The sequence below is a fragment of the Mastacembelus armatus genome, chromosome 12 (assembly GCF_900324485.2).
Source record: "Mastacembelus armatus chromosome 12, fMasArm1.2, whole genome shotgun sequence".
Classification (NCBI taxonomy): Eukaryota; Metazoa; Chordata; class Actinopteri; order Synbranchiformes; family Mastacembelidae; genus Mastacembelus; species Mastacembelus armatus.
In genome coordinates this window covers 20,703,912-20,724,957 of record NC_046644.1, presented here as the reverse complement: position 1 = coordinate 20,724,957, position 21,046 = coordinate 20,703,912, and the positions used below count along the sequence as shown (strand labels likewise).

The following is a 21,046-nucleotide window of genomic DNA, read 5'->3' as shown; positions in this document are numbered from 1 at the left end:
CTCTGCTTCTCTTTCCCAATCGGAGGTTTGCAGAAATGTTTCAACACCGGCTGCTGACAGGTCCTCGTGTGTTTGGCCAGTGAGGGAATGTGCCGCTCACGTAGGTTCGTTTTTAAAGGGTGTAGAAATGTGCAGCGCTGAGGCTGCGGTGGAACCAGGTGGAACCAGGTGGAACCTCGTCCTCTCAGGTTTTTATGAATCGCTCGGTGACGTTTCAGTGCAGGGTCTCTGCGTTTAATCTCTCATCTGTGTTTTTTAACAATCTGTCATGTTGAATGTGTCAAAACCACTAAAGAGAAGCTACAGTTGTTTGTAATCGAGGATTGTTTTTGAAAAGTGTTTTGTATGTGCCTGCCTTAAAGTATTTTATGTTTGCATTGTTGAGAAGTTGAATGTAAAAGATGGCAAGTAATTTAAGAAATGCTGGTCAATAAAGTTGTATATTTTAATTTGTTGTAATGTTCAGTTTGACTTTTAAAGGTGAAAGTGTGAGGGACAGGTTGTGCACCGTGGCTGGAGACTGAGACACACACACACACACTGCACAGCTCGACCTCTGGGAAATAAAGTGATGCCACTGCAGGAAGTAGCTGTTGGTCAGATCAGTCAACCTTCTCTGTGTGTCTACAAATCAGTGGGAATATTTAAGTTTCCACAGGTAAAATACTTTTACTCCTCCTCAGGTGCGTTTGCACCTCGTGTCCATTAGAGGGAGACAGAGTCCACTTTGTTTTCCACTTTGTCATTTCAGCCTTTTCTTTGTTTAGGAACAAACTGAACCTTTAGTCTGTTTCATTTCCTGCTGGGATGGATTCATGTAAAATGCCACAGTAAAGGTTCTTCACTCTCAGTGTTAGCACAACTTTATAAACCTCATTAAACGCTGACGGATGAAATCTGGCTGCTTTTGTCATGAAATGTCACATTCAGATAGAAATACAAGTATGACGTGACTTCCTGAATCCAAATTACTGAACTGATCCGCTCATGACTTGAGACTTTACGTTTGCAGAAATTAAAAACGTTTGTGCTGCGTTTTTCCATTATTTTTTATTTTTGTTATTATTGATTGGATTATTCAGGATATGAAAACTTTATGTGCATTTCAGAAATAGACGTGTTATATTCCAGCAAGAATTTGTGATAGAATTCCAACACTTAGGGCCTTTATTTTGAAATCCGGATGTTTTTGTGCTGAAACAACAGGAAAGTTTATTAATTATAATAATAAATAATAATAATGATAATGGTGAATAAATGGAGAGAAATGAAGCTGCTGCCTGGTGCAGGACGGTGGAGGAGAAAGGAGAAGGAGAAAGGAGGAGGAGGAGACAGGGAGGAGAAAGGAGAAGGGGGAGACAGGGTGGAGCGGTGCGCACAGATCTGACGCAGTGCGCGCTGCTGCCGCTTCACTTCCAGTCCCCGCTGCCAGGAAGAGACGGAGCGGCTCGGAAAGCTCCCACAAACCCGCGGATTTATCCAGAGACCCAGATCCAGGCGGCGGCGATGGGGACTCCGGGGAAGGGCAGGACTCACCCGGACCTCGGATTTGCGGTAAATCCGGAGCAGTAACCGCGGCGGTTTGTTTTCATTGTGCGCGGAGTGGCGCAGGAGAAAAGGATGCTTCCGCCGCCACAGACACTCCTCCTGCTCCCGACGAAAAGCTCGATCGTTTCCCGACACAAACTGGTCTTTCTCCTCTGGCTGACGGAGGGTGTGTTGTTGAGCAGCGCGCTGGTTTTTGCAGGACCCCGTCCACCATGCTGCCCGCTCAGGATCCATGAAAACTCTCAATGAAAACAAGGACGAGGAGGAGGAGGAGGGGGCCGGCTGTAACGCCATGGAGGACAAGGAGAATAATCTGAAAACGGCCAGGTTGTGGAGGGATGCCGCCCTGCGGTCCAGGAAGCTGCGGAGCAACCTGCGCCAGCTCACCCTCTGCTCCAAAAACAACCAGATCATCCTGCCGGAGAACATAGCTGAGGTAGAGGTGCTCAATCTGGGCAACAACTCCCTGCAGGAGCTGCCCGACGGGCTGGGATCCACCCTCAACAACCTGCGCATCCTCGTCCTCCGCAGGAACAAGTTCACCGCGGTCCCCAGGGCGGTGTTTGAACTGGGGCAGCTGGTGGAGCTCGACATGAGCCACAACTGCCTGAGAAGCCTCTCCGAAGGTGTGAGCCAGCTGAAGGGGCTGAAGAAGCTATGCATCAGTCACAACAAAATCCAGTATCTGCCTGCTCAGATTGGAGCGCTTCAGTTTGTGGAGGAGCTGGACATCAGCTTCAACGACCTGCATGATCTGCCCAGGTCTTTCTCCAGCCTCGCCAGGCTGCGCACTCTGGATGCAGATCACAACAAGCTGAACCAGTTCCCCCCTGAGATCCTGGCCCTCAGCGAGCTGGAGGAACTCGACTGTTCCGGAAACAAGTTTGAGGCGTTACCAGCAGACTTCCTGAAGCTGCAGTCCATCAAAATCCTGTGGCTCAGCAGTCTCCACGTGTCCACTTTACCTGACACTTTCTGTCACCTGCACAACCTGGAGAGCCTGATGCTGGATGGAAACAACCTCACATCTCTGCCGCCTTCTTTTGGAAACCTCCAAAGACTCAAAATGATCAATTTGTCCTCCAATGAGTTTGAAACATTTCCCCAGGTGATTTTGACCATCACAGGGTTGGAGGAACTTTACCTGAGCAGGAATAAACTGACTCATATTCCAGAGGAAATAGGTCAGCTGGTGAAGCTGGCGAACCTTTGGCTGGACAACAACAGCATCATGTATCTGCCTGATTCTATTGTGGACCTGGAGAAGTTGGAGGAACTTGTTTTACAGGGTAACCAAATAGCCATACTTCCAGATAATTTTGGAAAACTGTCCAAAGTGAACATCTGGAAGGTGAAGGATAACCCCCTCATCCAGCCTCCGTACGAGGTGTGTATGAAGGGCATCCCTTACGTCGCAGCCTATCAGAAGGAGCTTGCACATTCCCAGCTTGCAGTGAAACCACGACTGAAACTGGTCCTGATGGGAATGAAAAACGCTGGAAAAACCTGGCTCAGGCAGAGCGTGGTGAGCAGACCGCAGGATGTTAGAGGAATCCAGGGAAACGGAGGAATTGAAGTCACTAACTGGGTAGCAGACGCCGACCGCTGTCTCACATTTCTAGTGTACGACTTGTCAGGGAAGCAAAACTACGACCTCATTAAACCCTTTTTTCTCTCCCCTGGTGCTCTCTACGTTCTCGTTGTCAATCTCAAAACATATTCACCCAAAAACTTTTATTCCCACGTCGGATATTTCCTGCACCTCCTCAGTGCCAAAGTACCCCACGCTGTTGTGTGTTTGGTGGGCACACATGCTGACCTGTGTGCAGAGGTGGAGCTGGAGGAGAAAAGTCTGGACATCCACAGGCAGATCGGTCTGCAGGAGAAGAGAGACATCCAGACCCTGAGGAGCCTTGCTCTGCAGGTGGACCAGGCACTGGAGCAGGGCTACAGCGTCCGCACCTCCAGCCCTCACGTCCTCTTTTACGGGGTCTCGGACAGGAACCTGAGGCGCAGGAAGGCCCAGCTGCAGTACATGCTGAACCACCGACTGCAGATCCTGTCTCCTGTCCTGAGTGTCAGCTGCACAGAGGCCCAGAGAAACATCCAGAGACTGAGAGAGAAGCTCATGTCCATCGCAGACCACAGGGAAATCTTTCCCAACCTCCACCGTGTGCTGCCAAAGTCCTGGCAGATGCTGGAGGAGTTGCACTTTAAGCCCAAAGACCTGTGGCTCTCGTGGTGGGACTCGGCCCGTCTGGGCCTCCAGGTGGGGCTCACTGAGGACAGACTACAAAGCGCCTTATCCTACCTGCACGAGAGCGGGAAGCTGCTCTACTTCGAGGACAACCTCACCCTGAAGGAGTATGTTTTTCACAATCTTCCACGGTTCATTGCAATTCTTAATGTCTTCTTCCAGAGGGATGAGTCCACGCTGTTGGACCGGCTCCTGTCTGAGGGGGAGAGGGGGGACAAGGGGAGGGTGAGTCTGGTTATAGAGGATGAGAAGGGAGAAAACCTCAGGGTGACCCATCTGCAGCACCACGTGGAGGGCTTTCTCCAGCACGGCCTTTTGCCCTCCAACATAATCCGCCTCCTCCTCAGACCGCTCATCCAGACCCAGCAGGACCTGCACCTCATCATGGAGCTCCTGGAGAAGATGGGGATCTGCTACTGCATCAACAAACCCCGCATCAAGCCTCTGAACGGTGCCACGGTGTGGTACAAGTTCCCCAGCTACGTCAGCAGCGAGGAGCCCCGGGCGGAGGCCGAAGCCGGCGGGAGCTCTCTGTCTCAGTGTCACTTCTTCTCTGTGGAGCAGCTGCACATCCAGTACAGCTTCCCCTTCCTGTTTCCTCCCGGGCTGTTCTCACGCTTCAGCGCGCAGATCAACAGCCACGTCGTCCAGAGGTCGGACGGCAGGCACCAGATCCTCGCCTATCGAGGTAAAGTCCCCGTGGTGATCAGCCACCAGCCTTCCAAAGGGAAGCTGCAGGCAGAGACTCTGTCCATCGCCAGCCACGCCTCGCTGCCCAACATCTGGACTGCATGGCAGGCCGTCACGCCGCTGGTGGAGGAGCTGAACGTGCTGCTGCAGGAGTGGCCCGGCCTGCACTACTCCGTACATATCCTCTGCTCCAAGTGCCTCAAGAGAGGGTCGTCCAACCCACACGCCTTTCCAGGTAAGTCCTCTTTAATTCACTCTATAGAGTCCACCGCTCTGCTGATTCACCAGCTGTTTTCAGCTGTGCAGTGAGTCCAAGGCTGGTTCTGGTTTCTGTAGGAACAGAGACCCATAGTACAGTATCTGATTTACAGCCAGAGCATAGAAAACCGTGCCGCTGCCTTTAAGCAACACACTGAAGTGAAACAATGATCAGACTGAGAGAAAATTATTCTACAGCAAATAATCAATGAATTTATTTTCATTTTTCAAGTAAACACATTTTGTATCGTGTGAGTTTTTCTGGTTTCACCTCGTGTTTGTAAACAGTAACAATAAAACAGCTCCAAGTCAAATCATGGTCCTAAATAGTGAGATTATTAAGGATGTGTATTCTTAAGAGACGATGATGCTGAGGATGTTTTGCTTTTCTGGTCTCTATGGTGACGTACCGGTCACATGACCAGAGCCCAGAAGCAGCCTGGGCGGTGAGGGGGCTCACCTGCAGCCGGAAGGACCTTTGGGTCTGATTCAGCTACAGCCTGATTTGAGACGAGGCTCATTAAAGATGCAGAGATGGCTCATAGTGTCGGGAATCGTGGTCAGGGGGGGGGGTCTGTCCTGGCAGCTTGAGCTGCTGTTGCTGTAACTCTGATTTTCCTGGCAGCAGATGAGACGTCCTGCGCTGTAATGTGATCTCCTGTGAGGGCGTCCGTCAGAAGCTAAGAGCTCACTTCAGAGGCCCTTTATTGGATTTTGGACATATTAGTGTGTCAGCAGCTTCAGACCCGACTCAGTCTGATTTCACACAGCTGCAGTTTCATGCCGCCATTTAACAAACCCACAGCCAGCAGCCTTGTTGTGGCGTGTCAGTCTGCTCCTTCCTCTTTGTCTCAGGACTGTTGGTTTGTTCAGGCTCCAGGTTTTTCAGACAGTTTATCCATGAACCTCCTCTTTTTTATATATTTTCCACTCCTTTAATTTCTGACCCTGCTCCTGCTCAGCTTGTGAAGGTCTCCGCTCTGCAGCACTGCTGCTTCTCGGGTTTGCAGAGCTTTTATTGTGGCGGGCCACTAACGCCTGGGTCACAGAGGTCGCCGACATAAGACGGCCACTGGTTTCCAGTTCTTTATGTTGATTGATTGAATGTATAAACAAAATAAATGATTGCAGCAGAGTTTGAACAGTCTGAGTCAGGAGCAGAAGACCAGTGAAAACAATGGAGGCGGAGGTGTTGGGCTGTGCTGACGTGGACTCGTGGTGTGAGTGTTTCTAACAGGCTGCAGCTTTCAAACTCTCAGGGAAATTATATTTCTGAAAACGGGCTGTGCTCGGTACGAACCACAGAGAGGCTGGAAAAGTTGTTTTGTGTCTGTGTGTGAGGCCGGATGTGATGAAATGGTGTGTGTGTGATTACAGGCCTGATGTTTAATGAATCATTTCATAGCTGGACTCGTTTCAGAGAGGCTGATAAGAGACAGGCCGTGCTTTCTGCTCAGCCAGTCAACCAGACGAGGAAAAGCTGTGAGTTTGTTTTGTGGCCTGAAAAAAAGAAAAGTGTCAGTGGAGCAGAGAAACAGCCCTGTTCTTCATCACGCGCTGCTGCCGGGGGTTTTCTCACGCCTCGTGGTGTCAGGCAGTAAATTCAGAAAGTCCCTAAGTTCTGCTGAGGCTGAGCGGCCCTCAGAGGACCCAGGTGTGTTGGACTAACCCAGGTAGAGATGCAGGTGTGTGGCCATTAGAGGAACACACCCTCTCCAGTCTGCAGGTCTGGGGCCAGTTTGGGAACAGGATTTGATTTGTAATAAAACCTGAAAGGACAAACACATTTTCATCTGTTGGTTTTTGAATTTCCTTTTTGTTTTTCTTCCTCCTGCTCTGCCGCGACTTGGTTAGTTAAGAACCGACTCTCAGACAAACAGGAGCAGTGTTTCTGACAGCTGTGTGTTGTACAGTCACTTACAGTCGGGTCTGTGGTACTGGGTAAGCTGGACTGGACCATCTGTGCACGTTTTCCACTGTCCACTGCTGTAAGATCAAATCAGGTGCAGCCTGTGTGTTTTCTGACGCTGCACTTTTCCAAATAATCTGAAGCTTTTTACATCAAACACTCGTCCCTGAGTCAGTCTGGATGAATAAAGTGCATCAGCGGACCACTGACCGACCGACCGCCTGCAGGTTAAAGGACAGAGCAGAATGACTGTTTGTGTTTGTCCCTGTCGACTGCACAGACCCGTAACCTTGGAAAGAGGCCTCCAGTTCCTGTTGGAGCGCCCTGGGTTTCACTTGGCCTTTTATGGACATGAGATTTTTGGCTGCAGTGTGTTGATGCAGAGTTTGGGCTCCACTGAGCCGAGCAGACTAAACACAGTTTGTGTTCTGTAGAAGTTTGATCTGATTCTCATCCTGTTCTTCTTCACCGAAGAGTTGTCTCAGGTTGCTGCTGGATGTTTCTGTCAGACCTGAGTTAAATATGTTCTCGGCCGGTGTCAGGTTGAGCCCAGATTAGGCAGACGCAGAAATAGATTCAGCTGTTTCAGTAAGAAGATCATCTCAGCAGGGACCGAAAGGCTGGAGTTTAACTGGTCGATGGACCTTATAGTCCCTATAGTCCCAGCAGCTCCTGATGGTCTCAGCAGGTTTTCAGAAGCACCATGTGTCAGAGCTGCTGCTGGTCCTGCTGCCCACTGCAGTTTAACATGTGGGCCCAGAGGTTTGTGTAGCTGAAAGCTGGAAGGCAGAGGAGTCATGTGTCGACCAGCTGCAGATCTGTGCTCACAGAAAACTTTCACTGCAGCTCAGCCAGCTCCTCTTAATCCAGTTAGAGGATCAGGATTAGAGCGAGCTGCCGACCCAGCAGATGAACAGCGAGGCAGTGAAATGCAGCAGTTGGCTGAGCTCACGCTGGAACCAGACCTCCCTGTCCCTCAGGTGTGTGTTCCCCGCAGACGTGCTCCGCCCACAGGTTGTTTTCTTGTCGTCATGTTGTTTTAGCTCCAGGCTCCGCTCGCCTGCCGACGTGTGAACCGGGGCCAGGTCTTGGTCTGAACACGTCTCCTCCACAGGTTTTCTCTGATCTGAGCCTCCAGCTTCTCTCCAACACTGAGTCGCTCACACAGCACGATGTAATTAGACATGGATCAGATGTTAGACCCTGTTTGCTGTGGGAACACGTTCCACCTCAACATGGTGGATTTACCTTCACTGGAGGAGCTGCTCTGTGCCATAGTTCAAACAATGTGTTGGTCCGAGGTTTGTTTCTCCTGCAGGCAGGAGGAGATGCAGACATGGTGCAGTTTCTGAATCATTTGCACATTTAAGTTGCAGAGTAGACACTTTGCTTCATCTTAACAGCTCCTCCAGTCAGTCCAAGTTTAGCGTGTGTTTATTTGTGATGTGGTGAAACATCTTCCTTATATTTCTAACCTCACAGCTCAGTGTTAGTTTGGTGAACAGCTGCTCTGATTGTTTCTCTGCTAATGCTGCAAACCTCCACGTCGGCTTTTGCCTTTAGGGCCCGGGGTGACCCAGCTACAGGTGAGCTCAGGTCTGAGATTTTTTATTTGCTTCTGTTGGTAAAACAAACAGAAGGGTTTGGGCTGCTGCTTCACATGTTAAACAAACGCACTGTTTGCACAGGGACATGGACCAGGTGTGAACCACCTGAGCTCCTATACTGCCCCCATGCACAGACTGAACTGAAATGTGAAGAACCAGAACATCATTTGTGCATTTCCCATATGTTCCTTCCAGTTTGGCTCCATCAGGAGCTTCACCCTAAATGTCCATCAGTGTGAAGCTCTGAGGACGGTGTTGTTCAGTTGTTCCCATGTTAGAGGTGGAAATGAGGCTGTGGGACATGTCTGAACAGAATGGAGACAAGTGAACGGTGGTTTGACTTGAAGATTAAACCATGATGTCGTTTCCTCCTGTCTCTGACTTCTGGTCCCTGTTGTGTCTAAGAGCTGAGGGGAGTTGTGTGTCAGGGCAGCAGCTTGTTGCAGCATGTTTGTGTGATGAGGCTGAGACGCTCTGTGATTCATGTTGCGCTGGGAGATAACAGATAACAGCAGCGCGTGCTTTGGTTCTAACGGGGCTGAAATGTGCTGGGACTAATCTGGTGGCGGTGATGACAATCCTGTTACATCAGCCTGCAGTAATCCTGCTCCGTCAGCTCAGACGGGTCGTACGCAGAGGATTTTCTGTGAGCGCTGACCTGAGGAAAGATCGATGAGGCGATAAAAATGATGTGAGCTTCTAGACGCTGCACCCTGGCCCTGCTTGTTCTCCTGCTTCAGTTCGTCACTCTGTGTTTGTCCACAGTGTCAGACCTCGGACGTTCTGCCGCCCAGCTGGTCCAGATGTGAGGAGGAGAAGTTCAGGCGTTTCTGATGGAGACGCTTGTTGTCATTCGACGTCACATAATAACCACATCGCGCACACACATCGCACACACACACACACACACACATCACACACGCACACACACACACACACACACACACACACACATCACACATCGCACACACACACACACACACACACATCACACACACAGCTGCATCTCAGTCAGCAGCACCTTCAGTGCTCCTGTCGGTTCTGCCGTTAATAACTAGTCCTTGTTGTAATCTGCTGACGCCCAGCTGTTTGTGGACGATGGTGCACGCGGCTCATGCACTGGTCTGAATCTCCTGCACACTCTGGGTCTGCGCTCAGACCTGCAGACTGACAGGACCTGGTTATTTTTGGTCGGTTTCCTGTGCTGTGGAAGTAGGCCACACATTCCTGAGCATCAGTGCAGCTGCTGATCACAGCAGATTAGCCTCATGTGCTGAGATTTAGGAGGCTGGTCACGATATCTGGGCGTGACTGTTGGTGACTGACGACCGCCGAGTCTCCAGAACTGATCCTGCTCCATGTTCCACATCCTGCTTCTTCTCTGGCACATGTCACAGGCCTCCGCTGAGCCCAGACAGGCCTGGATCCATCCACTGTCAGTGTTCATTAGCCCGAGCTGCGTCGCTTAAATCCTGAGAGGAAGCTAAAACAGACGTTTCTGGAGTTATTTTCCCTGACGAGCTCGGTTTAACCTGTCGCTGCACACTTTAAACATCTTCAACACATTTATCATACACATCATAGCTGCTGGTAGACGTACTCAGATCCTTTACCCCAGTAACAGGACTGCACAGGAAGGCACTCTGCAGGCAAATATTACACACACGTCACTGAGTCAGTCTCTGGATGGAAAATCAGCAGCTGCTTCCTTTAACACTGACATTACTTCCTTCTACCTGTTATTTGTTTTCTTGTTTTAAGTCTGACGTGATTTTTTTATTTTCCACCGTAGTTTGACACAGTAACATGGAGCTGACCAGCAGGTTGTGTGTGTGTGTGAGTGCGTGTGAGTGCGTGTGAGTGTGTGTGAGTGAGTGTGTGAGTGTGAGTGAGTGTGAGTGAGTGTGTGTGAGTGTGTGTGTGAGTGTGTGTGAGTGTGTGTGTGAGTGTGTGTGAGTGAGTGTGTGTGTGTGTGTGTGTGTGTGTGTGTGAGTGAGTGTGAGTGAGTGTGAGTGAGTGTGTGTGTGTGTGAGTGTGTGTGAGGGTGTGTGAGTGAGTGTGTGTGTGTGTGTGTGTGAGTGTGAGTGAGTGTGTGTGTGTGTGTGTGAGTGTGTGAGTGTGTGTGAGTGTGTGTGAGGGTGTGTGTGTGTGTGTGTGAGTGTGAGTGAGTGTGTGTGTGTGTGTGTGTGTGTGTGTGTGTGTGTGTGTGTGTGTGTGTGTGAGGCGACTGCTTCTTTATCCAACATATTTTCTGCATGAAAACAGAAGTGAAGGCTTGCTGAGGTCAGACCGTGTTTAACTCTGCTCTAACTAACGTCACCAGCAGCAGCTGAGCAGATGGTTCATGGAGATCCTGACTCTTGTCGTGGTTCCTCCTGTTTCCATGACTGAGGACACAGTTTCCATCACGGCCGTTTCCCCCGGCCCTCTGGAGACACAAAGTCAAAGCTTTGAGTCAGAGTTTAAAAAGCTGTGGCTGCTGTTTTCTCCACGTCAGCGTGAACGTTTGCTCGGCAGACGTTACACCGAGCATCGTCTCACCTTGTTGCAGTTTCACAGACGTCTCTGCCTGTGACGCAGGGAAAAGGTGCAACATCATCTGTTAGTGCAGCCGCGGGTTTTATCCCTGAACAGTGCATGCTGGGAAGTTCATATGCTAATGTTGGTGTACGTGTTAGCCTGCCGCCCAAAAATCCTCAAAGTTCCTCCTCAGACTTTTCACTCGAGGCTCAACAATAGCAGAGGAAGTGAAGCGGATGTCTGAGCAGTTTGGAAACAGTTTGTCAATGGAGCTCAGTGAGTTTCCTTCACTCATTTTCCAAACATCCAACATCCCAGCGGGAGTTTCCTGGAGACGGAAAAACTGCCCGAGCTTCCTTTTAAGGCTGCAGAGAAGAAGAGGTGGAAACGCTTCATCTACCTGCTGCTGAGGGAGGAGGGGCAGCAGGAGGAGGAGGAGGAGGAGGAGGAGGAGGAGGAGGAACTGTGAGCACATTCCAGTTCCTCTTTGTCAGGTCTGTGGGTGACTGGACCTCCTCTCCCTCGCAGGAGGAGGAGGAGGAGGAGGAGGAGGAGCTGTGATCAGTAAGCACATTCCAGTTCCTCTTTGTCAGGTCTGTGGGTGACTGGACCTCCTCTCCCTTGCAGGAGGAGGAGGAGGAGGAGGAGGAGGAGTTCTCAGGCTTGGGTCTGATTCAGGGCTCAGCAGTCGCTGCCTCACATCTGAGGATGAAAAGCTGCATTGATTGTGTTAAACTGTTAAAGGAACAAATGAGACTAAATCAGTAAAAATATCTGAGATCAATCAACAGGATTAACTAACTAACCAACTAACTAACCAACTAACTAACTAACGGGCCGTTGTGGCAGCAGCGTTTGGTGCGATGAGAAAAGACTGAAGGGCAGTGACTGTTGATGCTGCATGACTCGTCAGCTGATCTGCAGCGTCTGACTCAGTCTTTTCATCTGCTGCGAAAACATGTGACTATTGGTGATTATTAATTATTGATGTGCTCACAGACCTGCTGCACCTGATTCTGACTGTGTTGTTGACTGTTTGTCTGACTGTTTCTGATTTTGTTGTAGTTCTCTGTGCATTGGTAAACAGGAAGCTCACATCACTGAGCTTGTCTGTTAATCTGGGAACAACCTGGGAAATAAACCCTGGTAATAAGATGATTTTTAAAATCCTGGAGAATCTGCTGAAAATCTGGCAGGTCATCACGCACAGATCCTGGGCTCAACGGTTCAGTCAGAGGCATCAGGCTCACATGACGCTGCAGGTCTTTATGGGACAATAAGGCGGTGAAAGTGTTGAAAGTGTGTTTGTGGCTTTAGAAACAACCTGCAGGAGGCTCCTGATGACTGGTCTCATCTCGATGCCGGTTTAGGTGCAGAAGCAGGTCAAACCCGGATTATACTCTGACCTGAGTGCGACTGAGCTGCAGATGCCCTGAAAAAAAGGAATTAATGTGTGAAAGTGATCCGATGATCCAGGAGCAGTAATGCAACTGAGAGTCTCAGTGAGCACAGTGGTTTCTGAGCAGGACCACGACATAGTTTAAGTCCTGGAGTGGCAGCAGACTGAGGTGCAGCTGCTCTGATTGTGTGTTACTGAGTCCAAATCCCAGACTGACACACAATGAATGGGGTATACTCAGCGTAATGTGTGTGAATCCAGAACCTGGTAGACCTGTCCCGGACCACCCGAGGGGTCTGGACTGAACGAGGCAGCAGATCAGAGATGACCCAAGAGTAAAGATCTGTTGTGGATGTGGTCTCTCCTGGTCTGAGCGAGGACTCCGAGCTGCAGCTGACAGTACAGTAGTGCACTGATAAGCTGATAACGCTCGAGTGTAAACAGTTTAACGAAACTCCAAGTTGATCTTTCAGTCCAGGATCCAGGCTCAGGTCATTTTTAACAGCAGAGCAGGATTGGATCCGGAATGTGTGGATGTCAAGTGTTTACACCAGTGCTCTCTCATAATTTAAACCTTATTTATACGGAGTGAAAACGTGAACCTACCAAGGCCGAGGTAAAAATAGCAGCAGTAACAATGACTGTGCACTCAGTAAACTATGCCCTGAGTTCAGACTCCCAGGCAGCACCCGGGCGCCATCCTAAACCTAAATCCTTGATCACTTTTGTGAAAGAAGACGAGAGTGCTCAGGCCTCTCAGACCTGTCTGGTAGCTGCAGGAGGAACAGGTTCAGATAATTAGTTTTAATGACGCTGTAAAGTGAAGACACGTTGTGTGTGATAAATATGAACATCACAGCAGATTTCATTATTCTAATTTAATCCTCAATCCTCAACTCAATACACACCGTTTGGTAGTTTAACACTCGGCGCCCTCTGCTGGGACTCCTCTGTCCTGCAGGCTGATTGGGCGTCAGAGCAGAACCTCCTGGTTCAGTGGGCGGGGTCAGAGGTCAGAGGCCATGTCAGTTTGTGTCTGAGAATCTGGTTGTTCTGTGTCCTGTGTTCCAGGTGAGCTGCTGAGCCAGCCTCGGCCCGAGGGTCTCACTGAGATCATCTGTCCAAAGAACGGCTCGGAGCGGGTCAACGTGGAGCTGGTTTACCCCCCCACTCCCACGGTGCTCAGCCCCTCTCTGAAGTGACCCGACCCCCGGCCCGGCTCCTCCCACCAGAACCTCCACTTCCACCTGCACCCGTCCCACTGCTGCACCCCCATCAGCCTGATCCCCCCCCCCAACGGTCTCAGTACAGTGACCTGACCCTCCAGCTGCAGGCGGCACCGGATCTCTGCTTCACACGTACGTACCGGACTGCAGTTACTCTTTGTACTCAGGTCCGTTACTGAAGTAACAGTAGAAATAGACTGAGTTCTGATAGTCACAATGAGAAATGTGTTCAGTGAAGTCGTGAAATAAAATAAACATAAATGTTCTGCCTTCTCTGTTGCAGGTTGTCCAGCCCGGTTTCCTGACGTCTCAGCCCTGAACAGTATTTAGGGAGCTCTGAGCACCAACTTCAGCCACAATGGTTCTCCGGTTCCTCCGTTTAAATAAGTGAATCTCCTGTGAAGACATTTGGTTCCTTTCTACAGAAACTGAGAGATTTTCAGCTGATGAGAAACTTGTGAAGCTCTGGTTCAGGTCTCTACTGGACTGAAGGACTCTGCAAAACCTCTAAACGTTTGAGCCGGTGGTTTGTGGGAAGGATGATCCTGATGAGACCAGGACAGAAGAGGTGAAGACACGTCCCATGTCCATCTTTGTCTGTGGAGCTGAAACCTGTTGGGGCTGTTTCTGTGTCCTTAGCTCATTTTGAGGGTGTGAACTAAATGATGTCTGGAGCCGCATGCAGGGTTTTCAAGCTGCACCTGTGGTTGAACGCAGCCCCGTCCTGTAGAAACCAGCTCGGACTGAAACCTGCTGACGACTGAGGCCTAAAGGAAAAACCATTGGGTTTATTTATTTTCAGTTTCAGACGGATCCACTGTCATGTCTGTACATTAAACACACACCTGTTAGCTTAGCTTAGCATAAAGACTGGAAACAGGGGGAAACTGCTAGCCTGCCTCTACCTGCCAGAACCTCCCTGATTTACACCTTGTTTCTACATTTTTGTCCAGATTCACCAAAGTCTGTTCTGTTCCTGTTGGATGAACATTATCAGCTCATTACAGCCGACGTGAAACCAGTCCTGCATTCAGAGTGTTGCTGCGGTAAAAGTCCAAAAGCATCAGCATCAAAATACACTTGAAGTAGCAAAATTACTCTATATACTTCTAATTTGAAGTACTTTATATACTGCTGGGTAGCTGACATTAACTACCTTATATACTTCTAATTTGAAGTACTATATATACTGCTGGGTAGCTGACGTTAACTACCTTATATACTTGTAATTTGAAGTATTTTATATACTGCTGGGTAGCTGACATTAACTACCTTATATACTTCTAATTTGAAGTACTTTATATACTGCTGGGTAGCTGACGTTAACTACCTTATATACTTCTAATTTGAAGTACTTTATATACTGCTGGGTAGCTGACGTTAACTACCTTATATACTTCTAATTTGAAGTACTTTATATACCGCTGGGTAGCTGATGTTAACTACCTTATATACTTCTAATATGAAGTACTTTATATACCGCTGGGTAGCTGACGTTAACTACCTTATATACTTCTAATTTGAAGTACTTTATATACCGCTGGGTAGCTGACGTTAACCACCTTATATACTTCTAATTTGAAGTACTTTATATACCGCTGGGTAGCTGACATTAACTACCTTATATACTTCTAATTTGAAGTACTTTATATACTGCTTGGGTAGCTGATATTAACTACCTTATATACTTCTAATTTGAAGTACTTTATATACTGCTTGGGTAGCTGACATTAACTACCTTATATACTTCTAATTTGAAGTACTTTATATACTGCTTGGGTAGCTGACATTAACTACCTTATATACTTCTAATTTGAAGTACTTTATATACTGCTTGGGTAGCTGATATTAACTACCTTATATACTTCTAATTTGAAGTACTTTATATACTGCTTGGGTAGCTGATATTAACTACCTTATATACTTCTAATTTGAAGTACTTTATATACTGCTGGGTAGCTGACGTTAACTACCTTATATACTTCTAATTTGAAGTACTTTATATACCGCTGGGTAGCTGACGTTAACTACCTTATATACTTCTAATTTGAAGTACTATATATACTGCTGGGTAGCTGACGTTAACTACCTTATATACTTCTAATTTGAAGTACTTTCCATACTGCTGGGTAGCTGACGTTAACTACCTTATATACTTCTAATTTGAAGTACTTTATATACTGCTGGGTAGCTGACGTTAACTACCTTATATACTTCTAATTTGAAGTACTTTATATACCGCTGGGTAGCTGACGTTAACTACCTTATATACTTCTAATTTGAAGTACTTTATATACTGCTGGGTAGCTGACGTTAACTACCTTATATACTTCTAATTTGAAGTACTTTATATACCGCTGGGTAGCTGACGTTAACTACCTTATATACTTCTAATTTGAAGTACTTTATATACCGCTGGGTAGCTGACGTTAACTACCTTATATACTTCTAATTTGAAGTACTTTATATACCACTGGGTAGCTGACGTTAACTACCTTATATACTTCTAATTTGAAGTACTTTATATACCACTGGGTATCTTGGTATTTTCCCACCAGGGATCAATAAAGTTTGATGATCAGTCTGTATTTTGTTGGATCCATCTGATCCTGAAAAGGAACTAAAGTTATCAGATAAATGTAGAGCAGGAAAAAGTCCAAGGTTCGACTCTGACATGTAGTGAAGGCCAAGGATGAAGTAGCACTACATGGAAATACTCAACTAAAGTACTAATACCTCAGAGTTCTGCACTGTAGAGCCCTGGTGGTGGATTTGTAGACACAGAAACAGCCTCAGCAGGTGACTGACGCAGCAGAAAATCCTCTGCCTGCTCAGGGCGTTGGTGCAGCCTGGTCCTGGACTAAAGACGATGGGGGGACAGATGTTTTCACGCCAAGGATGGGAGAGCTGTGTGTCTGCCCTCAGACCAAACCATGTGAGAGATTTCATCCTGAACTGTCCGGAAACACTGACTGTACATAAACAGATAAGAGGGGATGGTGTGTATGAAGATCAGTCAGGTCTTTTCCAGTCTTTATTACATGTGGTCTCTCTGAATTCATTTCTGGATGAAAACACTGACCTGTGTTGGGGATTTTTTCCTTCGTCAGATGTAAATAATATCTTTATTTTTGTAAGTTGACACGAGGTGTCCCCACTCGAGCTTTGACATTATTTACAGTGCAATGTTGTGCATGACTCACTGAGAGAGTGCACACTGGGTTTTCTATGTAGCTGGGTCCAACATCTCACACGAAATACCAAATAAACCAATAACTGGCTTTAGTACCACTGAACCGTGTCCTGTGTGTTTAATATCATTTCATGCTGCCGTTTGTCACATTAGTCTCATTATCATGACTCTGGACTCGAAAGTGAAACTCACCAAATGTGTATTAATCCACAGCTGAAAATAGTCCCCATCAACAGCACTTTATATTTGTTAAGAACCTTCACAGTGTCCAGATGTTCTGTCCCAGTGTGAGGAACATTATAGACCTGCTCTTCACAGTTTTTGGATCAAAGTGAGAATTTTTAGTTAAAGTTTGGACTGAAGCTCGTCCATCGTGTACATGGGTCAGTGACGTCTGACTAGAAAAGAATAAAGCTGCCCATGTTCTGTATGTTTGTTATTGTCGACAAATCCACTGAAAATACCCAAAGCCACGTGTCCTTCATTCCTTCCATGTTTAATAGGCAAAATTATTCATTTTTAAAAAGGTAAAGTGAATCTGGCAACACGCTGCAGGTATGAAAGACCCCCACACTCAGAGACACACGTGGTTTTCTTTACTGTCCGCGATTGTGTCTCCTTGGTGTCATTGTGGACTTCCTGTGTCTCTGAGGATATTTTTCATGTCTTTATAGCAGTGTTCCCTGCATTATTAGTCATTATGGACATGTGAGAGTCATTTTGGCTGTTTATTGTCTTCTGGGATATTTTGAAGGTGAGCTCCAGAGACCTCTGACCCCTGTTGGCCCCTGGCTCGTCTTAGCCCCAGATCTGTGGCTCTGACAGCAGATCATTAAAAACCTGCTTAGAAGAACCAGAAACACCAGACCCATCTGTAATTATCATAATAATCTGGAAAACACCTGGGTGAGATCCAGGAATGGACGCAGGGGGCGCCGTGCTCCTCCGGGCCGCCAGGGGGCGCAGCCCCTCAGCGGCAGCAGAAGAAGCTGCGCACTGTCCCCGCCCCTTCCTCTTCCCTCCGCGGCCTCACAGGTAGGAGCTGCGTCCCGTGTCTGAAGCGCAGAATCTGCCTTCAATCTTCACTAAATCTTCGCCATCCTGCTCTTTAGTCCGCGGACTTTTGTCCTCGACACGTAGACGGTTCGGACGGTGTTTGGTGTTTGAGTCCGGACCCGTAAATAATGTTTTTATTTTAATGTTTGAGCCGATACCGGGTTGGTGGCTGTCCGCCATGTTGGCTGCGCCTGGAGATGAAAACTGAGCAAATAAAGAAAAAAGCTGAAGTTTTAACTTAAAGTTTTGGTTTAAAGTTGCTTTTATTTCTGAGACGAGTCTGTTGCTGCTGCAGTTTATGCTGTTTATGGCGCTAATTAATGTTTCTGGTCCGGTCGGCTAACCCGAGCTAATGCTAACACGGCGCTACATTAATCTGAAAATTAAAGTTTAAAAATTTAATATTCTTTTTCTCAACTTGCAGATTTTCTGAAAATGGTCCGCTACTCTCTCGACCCGGAGAACCCGACTAAATGTGAGTACAGAGCAGGTGTTGGGCCGGTTCGGGTTAGCATGAGTGCTGTGATGACTTCTTAGGACACCTTTGGATCTTACATGAAAAGAACCGAACTAAAATCTGAGGCACCGAACTGAGACGCTTGAAATGACTTGATCGGTTCTGGTCTGTGCGTTTTCAAATCCAATGTTTTGTGTTTCAGCATGCAAGTCCAGGGGCTCCAACCTCCGGGTTCACTTCAAGGTGGGTTCTGGTTCTGTTCAGTTTAATCAGGTCGAGATTCTTCCTGTGGTATTGACCAGAGGCGGCCGATCAGTTATTGATTATTGATCAATGTGTCTGTGTGAACAGAACACCCGTGAGACGGCCCAGGCCATCAAGGGCATGCACATCCGCAAGGCCAACAAGTACCTGAGGGACGTCATCGTTAAGCACCAGTGCGTCCCTTTCCGTCGCTACAACGGAGGCGTGGGAAGGTGTGCTCAGGTGAGCTCCTGCTGTACACGCCATGTGACCGGGGCTGCGGTGATGACCTTCTTAGGACACCTTTGGATTAAAGATGAAACAAACCCTTAAATCTGAGCAGCTTTTGTGACCCGGCTGGTCGTTGTTTACGTGGGGGGGGGGGCGGGTAGAACAGCTGTAAACAGCTGTAAACACCTGTTAACCTGTTGTTGTTTTCAGGCCAAACAGTTTGGATGGACTCAGGGACGCTGGCCCAAGAAGAGCGCCGAGTTCCTCCTGCACATGCTGAAGAACGCAGAGAGCAACGCCGAGCTCAAGGTACGTGACGCCAGAGCTCGGACCGCCTCGGTCCTTAACAAACCGCCCGGCTGCTTTGACACGACGGTTCGAGTTCAGTTTGTCCAAAACCAACGTGTTAGGAACTGTCAGGTGTGTGACAGAACCACAGTGATGAGAACAGATGCTGAGCTGACTCCAAGCTCTTCGTTGTAGAGCTCGTTGGCTTGTCGAAGGCTGAGAACATTAAATCTGATCAGTGTCTTGGGTTTTTTTTGCGTTTTCTCGTTTGATGCTTCAGTGGGAAACAGAATAATGTGGAACAGTTACGTGAAGATCAGGTTTAGTCGCGTCACTTTGTCTGGGCTGTTTCTCTGACTCACAGGAAAAGATTGCGGTGATGACCATTTAGGACACCTTTGTATGACCCATGAAAAGAAAGTATGAAATCTGAGCAATCTGAGTCACTGTAAACCTGCTGACGACGTCTCAAACTGTAAATATACGTTCACAGCCCCAGTGAGATCAGGCAGCACAGTCCGCCCTGAAGCCTGTTCCATTAAAAGAGACCAGAGTTTTATTTGTTTAGATTTTGAATGTGCTCAACGTAGAAGAAAAGTCCCTGATTTGATGTGAAGCTTTATCCAAATTAAATCCTGAGCAAATAGTTTTTAGTTTTAAAGCAACTTTTTCTGGTCTGTTTCTTACGTCTCGTGCTGCTTTAACGTGACTTTGTTTCTCTGGAGCAGAAATTTATTTTCTGGTTGTGCTCTGGTTTTTTCTAATGGCTGAAATATTTTCTTCATGGAAACTGAGACTGGTTTTGTGTGTTTGTCTTAAGTTTAATGGCCCAAAGATCAGTTGGTCAGTTTTTATCAGCAGCTAGAGGTGAAGTTGGACCTTTTCTCTGGCTGAGACCGCATCAGTCTTACACCCAAAACCTCTAGAGACCCAGATGTTGACCTGGCTGTGTCCTTGTGTGCGTTCAGGGTCTGGACGTGGACTCTCTGGTCATCGAGCACATCCAGGTCAACAAGGCCCCCAAGATGAGGAGACGCACCTACCGCGCCCACGGCCGCATCAACCCCTACATGAGCTCCCCCTGCCACATCGAGATGATCCTGACCGAGAAGGAGCAGATCGTCCCCAAACCTGAGGAGGAAGTGGCGCAGAAGAAGAAGGTATGATGCCAGAAACAGTCAACCAGTTTAACCCTTAACTCAGGCAGAAACCAGAGACCCATAGCTGGCTGTTAAATATATACAGTGATGTCTTTAATCTGCTAATGTGACCCCGACAGAAAGAAATCAGTGAGCAGTAAGAACGGAGTGTTTGAAACCTTTAGAGTCCTACCCAAAGTGTTTGACAGCACAGAGCAGAACCCAGAGGGTCTGACGGGTCTTTCACACACTCGCTGATGGTTCAGTGTTAGAACAGTAATAACAGAGAAACCTCATCACACGTGTGTCAGACACCGAATAATTTTAGACGATGCTACGACCAGACGTTAAACAGTAAATGAGACTCGGGTCTGGCTGCTGACGGACTCGGGTTCTGAGGTTTCTTCATGTTGGTGAAATGTCTGAAGGTCCATGTGTGACCGGGGGAGAAACTGAGCCTGTTTTTAACCTTTATTAATCTGAGCGATAGTTAAAGAGCCAGAGCTTCTGTTCTTTTCTGACCTGTGGGTTCGGTGTGTGGCTGCAGTGATGACTTCTTAGGACACCTTTGGATTCTACATGAAAACAAACTTGTGAAGTCTGAGCAGCTGAGCTGAGTCCGTTTCTGCTCCTCTGCCGCTGGTCTCCCTATTGACTCTGACTTTTCATCTGCAGGTTTCACAGAAGAAGCTGAAGAAGCAGAAACTCATGGCTCGGGAGTAAATATTAATAAAATGGAAACTTGGTGTTATCACTCAGGTCTCTGCTTCTTTTCTTTGGTTCGATCCACAGTCGGTTTCACTGACGCCTGCTGGTCTCCAGCTTCAGCCTCGTTCTTCTCGTCCAAGCTGCAGTTTTCTGTGGTTTCACACGGGACAGGTGGTCTGCTCGGTCTGATTTTATCTTTATAGTCTCTGCCATGTTTCATGTGTCTGTCCTTAACATGTTCCACGCACGGCAGGTGCCAAACTCATTATCACAGGTGGAACTACATTTACCAAAGTACTTATTTACAGTACTTTACC

General features: G+C 47.8%; 2 protein-coding genes and 4 non-coding genes across 6 annotated transcripts; all 6 read left to right on the top strand.

Annotated features, from left to right (window-relative positions):
- Nucleotides 1–1,390: 1,390 nt before the first annotated feature.
- mfhas1 (multifunctional ROCO family signaling regulator 1) lies at nucleotides 1,391–13,520 on the top strand. Its single transcript, XM_026297899.2, has 2 exons — nucleotides 1,391–4,730; nucleotides 13,260–13,520. Exons 1-2 carry the CDS (start codon nucleotides 1,781–1,783, stop codon nucleotides 13,388–13,390), a joined length of 3,081 nt encoding a protein of 1,026 aa, XP_026153684.1. The 5' UTR covers nucleotides 1,391–1,780; the 3' UTR covers nucleotides 13,391–13,520.
- Nucleotides 13,521–17,579: 4,059 nt separating this feature from the next.
- Nucleotides 17,580–20,775, top strand: rpl17 (ribosomal protein L17). Its single transcript, XM_026298406.1, has 7 exons — nucleotides 17,580–17,642; nucleotides 18,088–18,138; nucleotides 18,323–18,363; nucleotides 18,472–18,606; nucleotides 18,805–18,903; nucleotides 19,851–20,042; nucleotides 20,697–20,775. Exons 2-7 carry the CDS (start codon nucleotides 18,099–18,101, stop codon nucleotides 20,742–20,744), a joined length of 555 nt encoding a protein of 184 aa, XP_026154191.1. The 5' UTR covers nucleotides 17,580–17,642; nucleotides 18,088–18,098; the 3' UTR covers nucleotides 20,745–20,775.
- LOC113125133 (small nucleolar RNA SNORD58) lies at nucleotides 18,181–18,250 on the top strand. Its single transcript, XR_003295108.1, has one exon. It is a non-coding gene; the product is annotated as a small nucleolar RNA SNORD58 (small nucleolar RNA).
- Nucleotides 18,641–18,707, top strand: LOC113125130 (small nucleolar RNA SNORD58). Its single transcript, XR_003295105.1, has one exon. It is a non-coding gene; the product is annotated as a small nucleolar RNA SNORD58 (small nucleolar RNA).
- LOC113125132 (small nucleolar RNA SNORD58) lies at nucleotides 19,254–19,320 on the top strand. Its single transcript, XR_003295107.1, has one exon. It is a non-coding gene; the product is annotated as a small nucleolar RNA SNORD58 (small nucleolar RNA).
- LOC113125131 (small nucleolar RNA SNORD58) lies at nucleotides 20,563–20,630 on the top strand. The gene has a single exon (XR_003295106.1). It is a non-coding gene; the product is annotated as a small nucleolar RNA SNORD58 (small nucleolar RNA).
- Nucleotides 20,776–21,046: the final 271 nt, after the last annotated feature.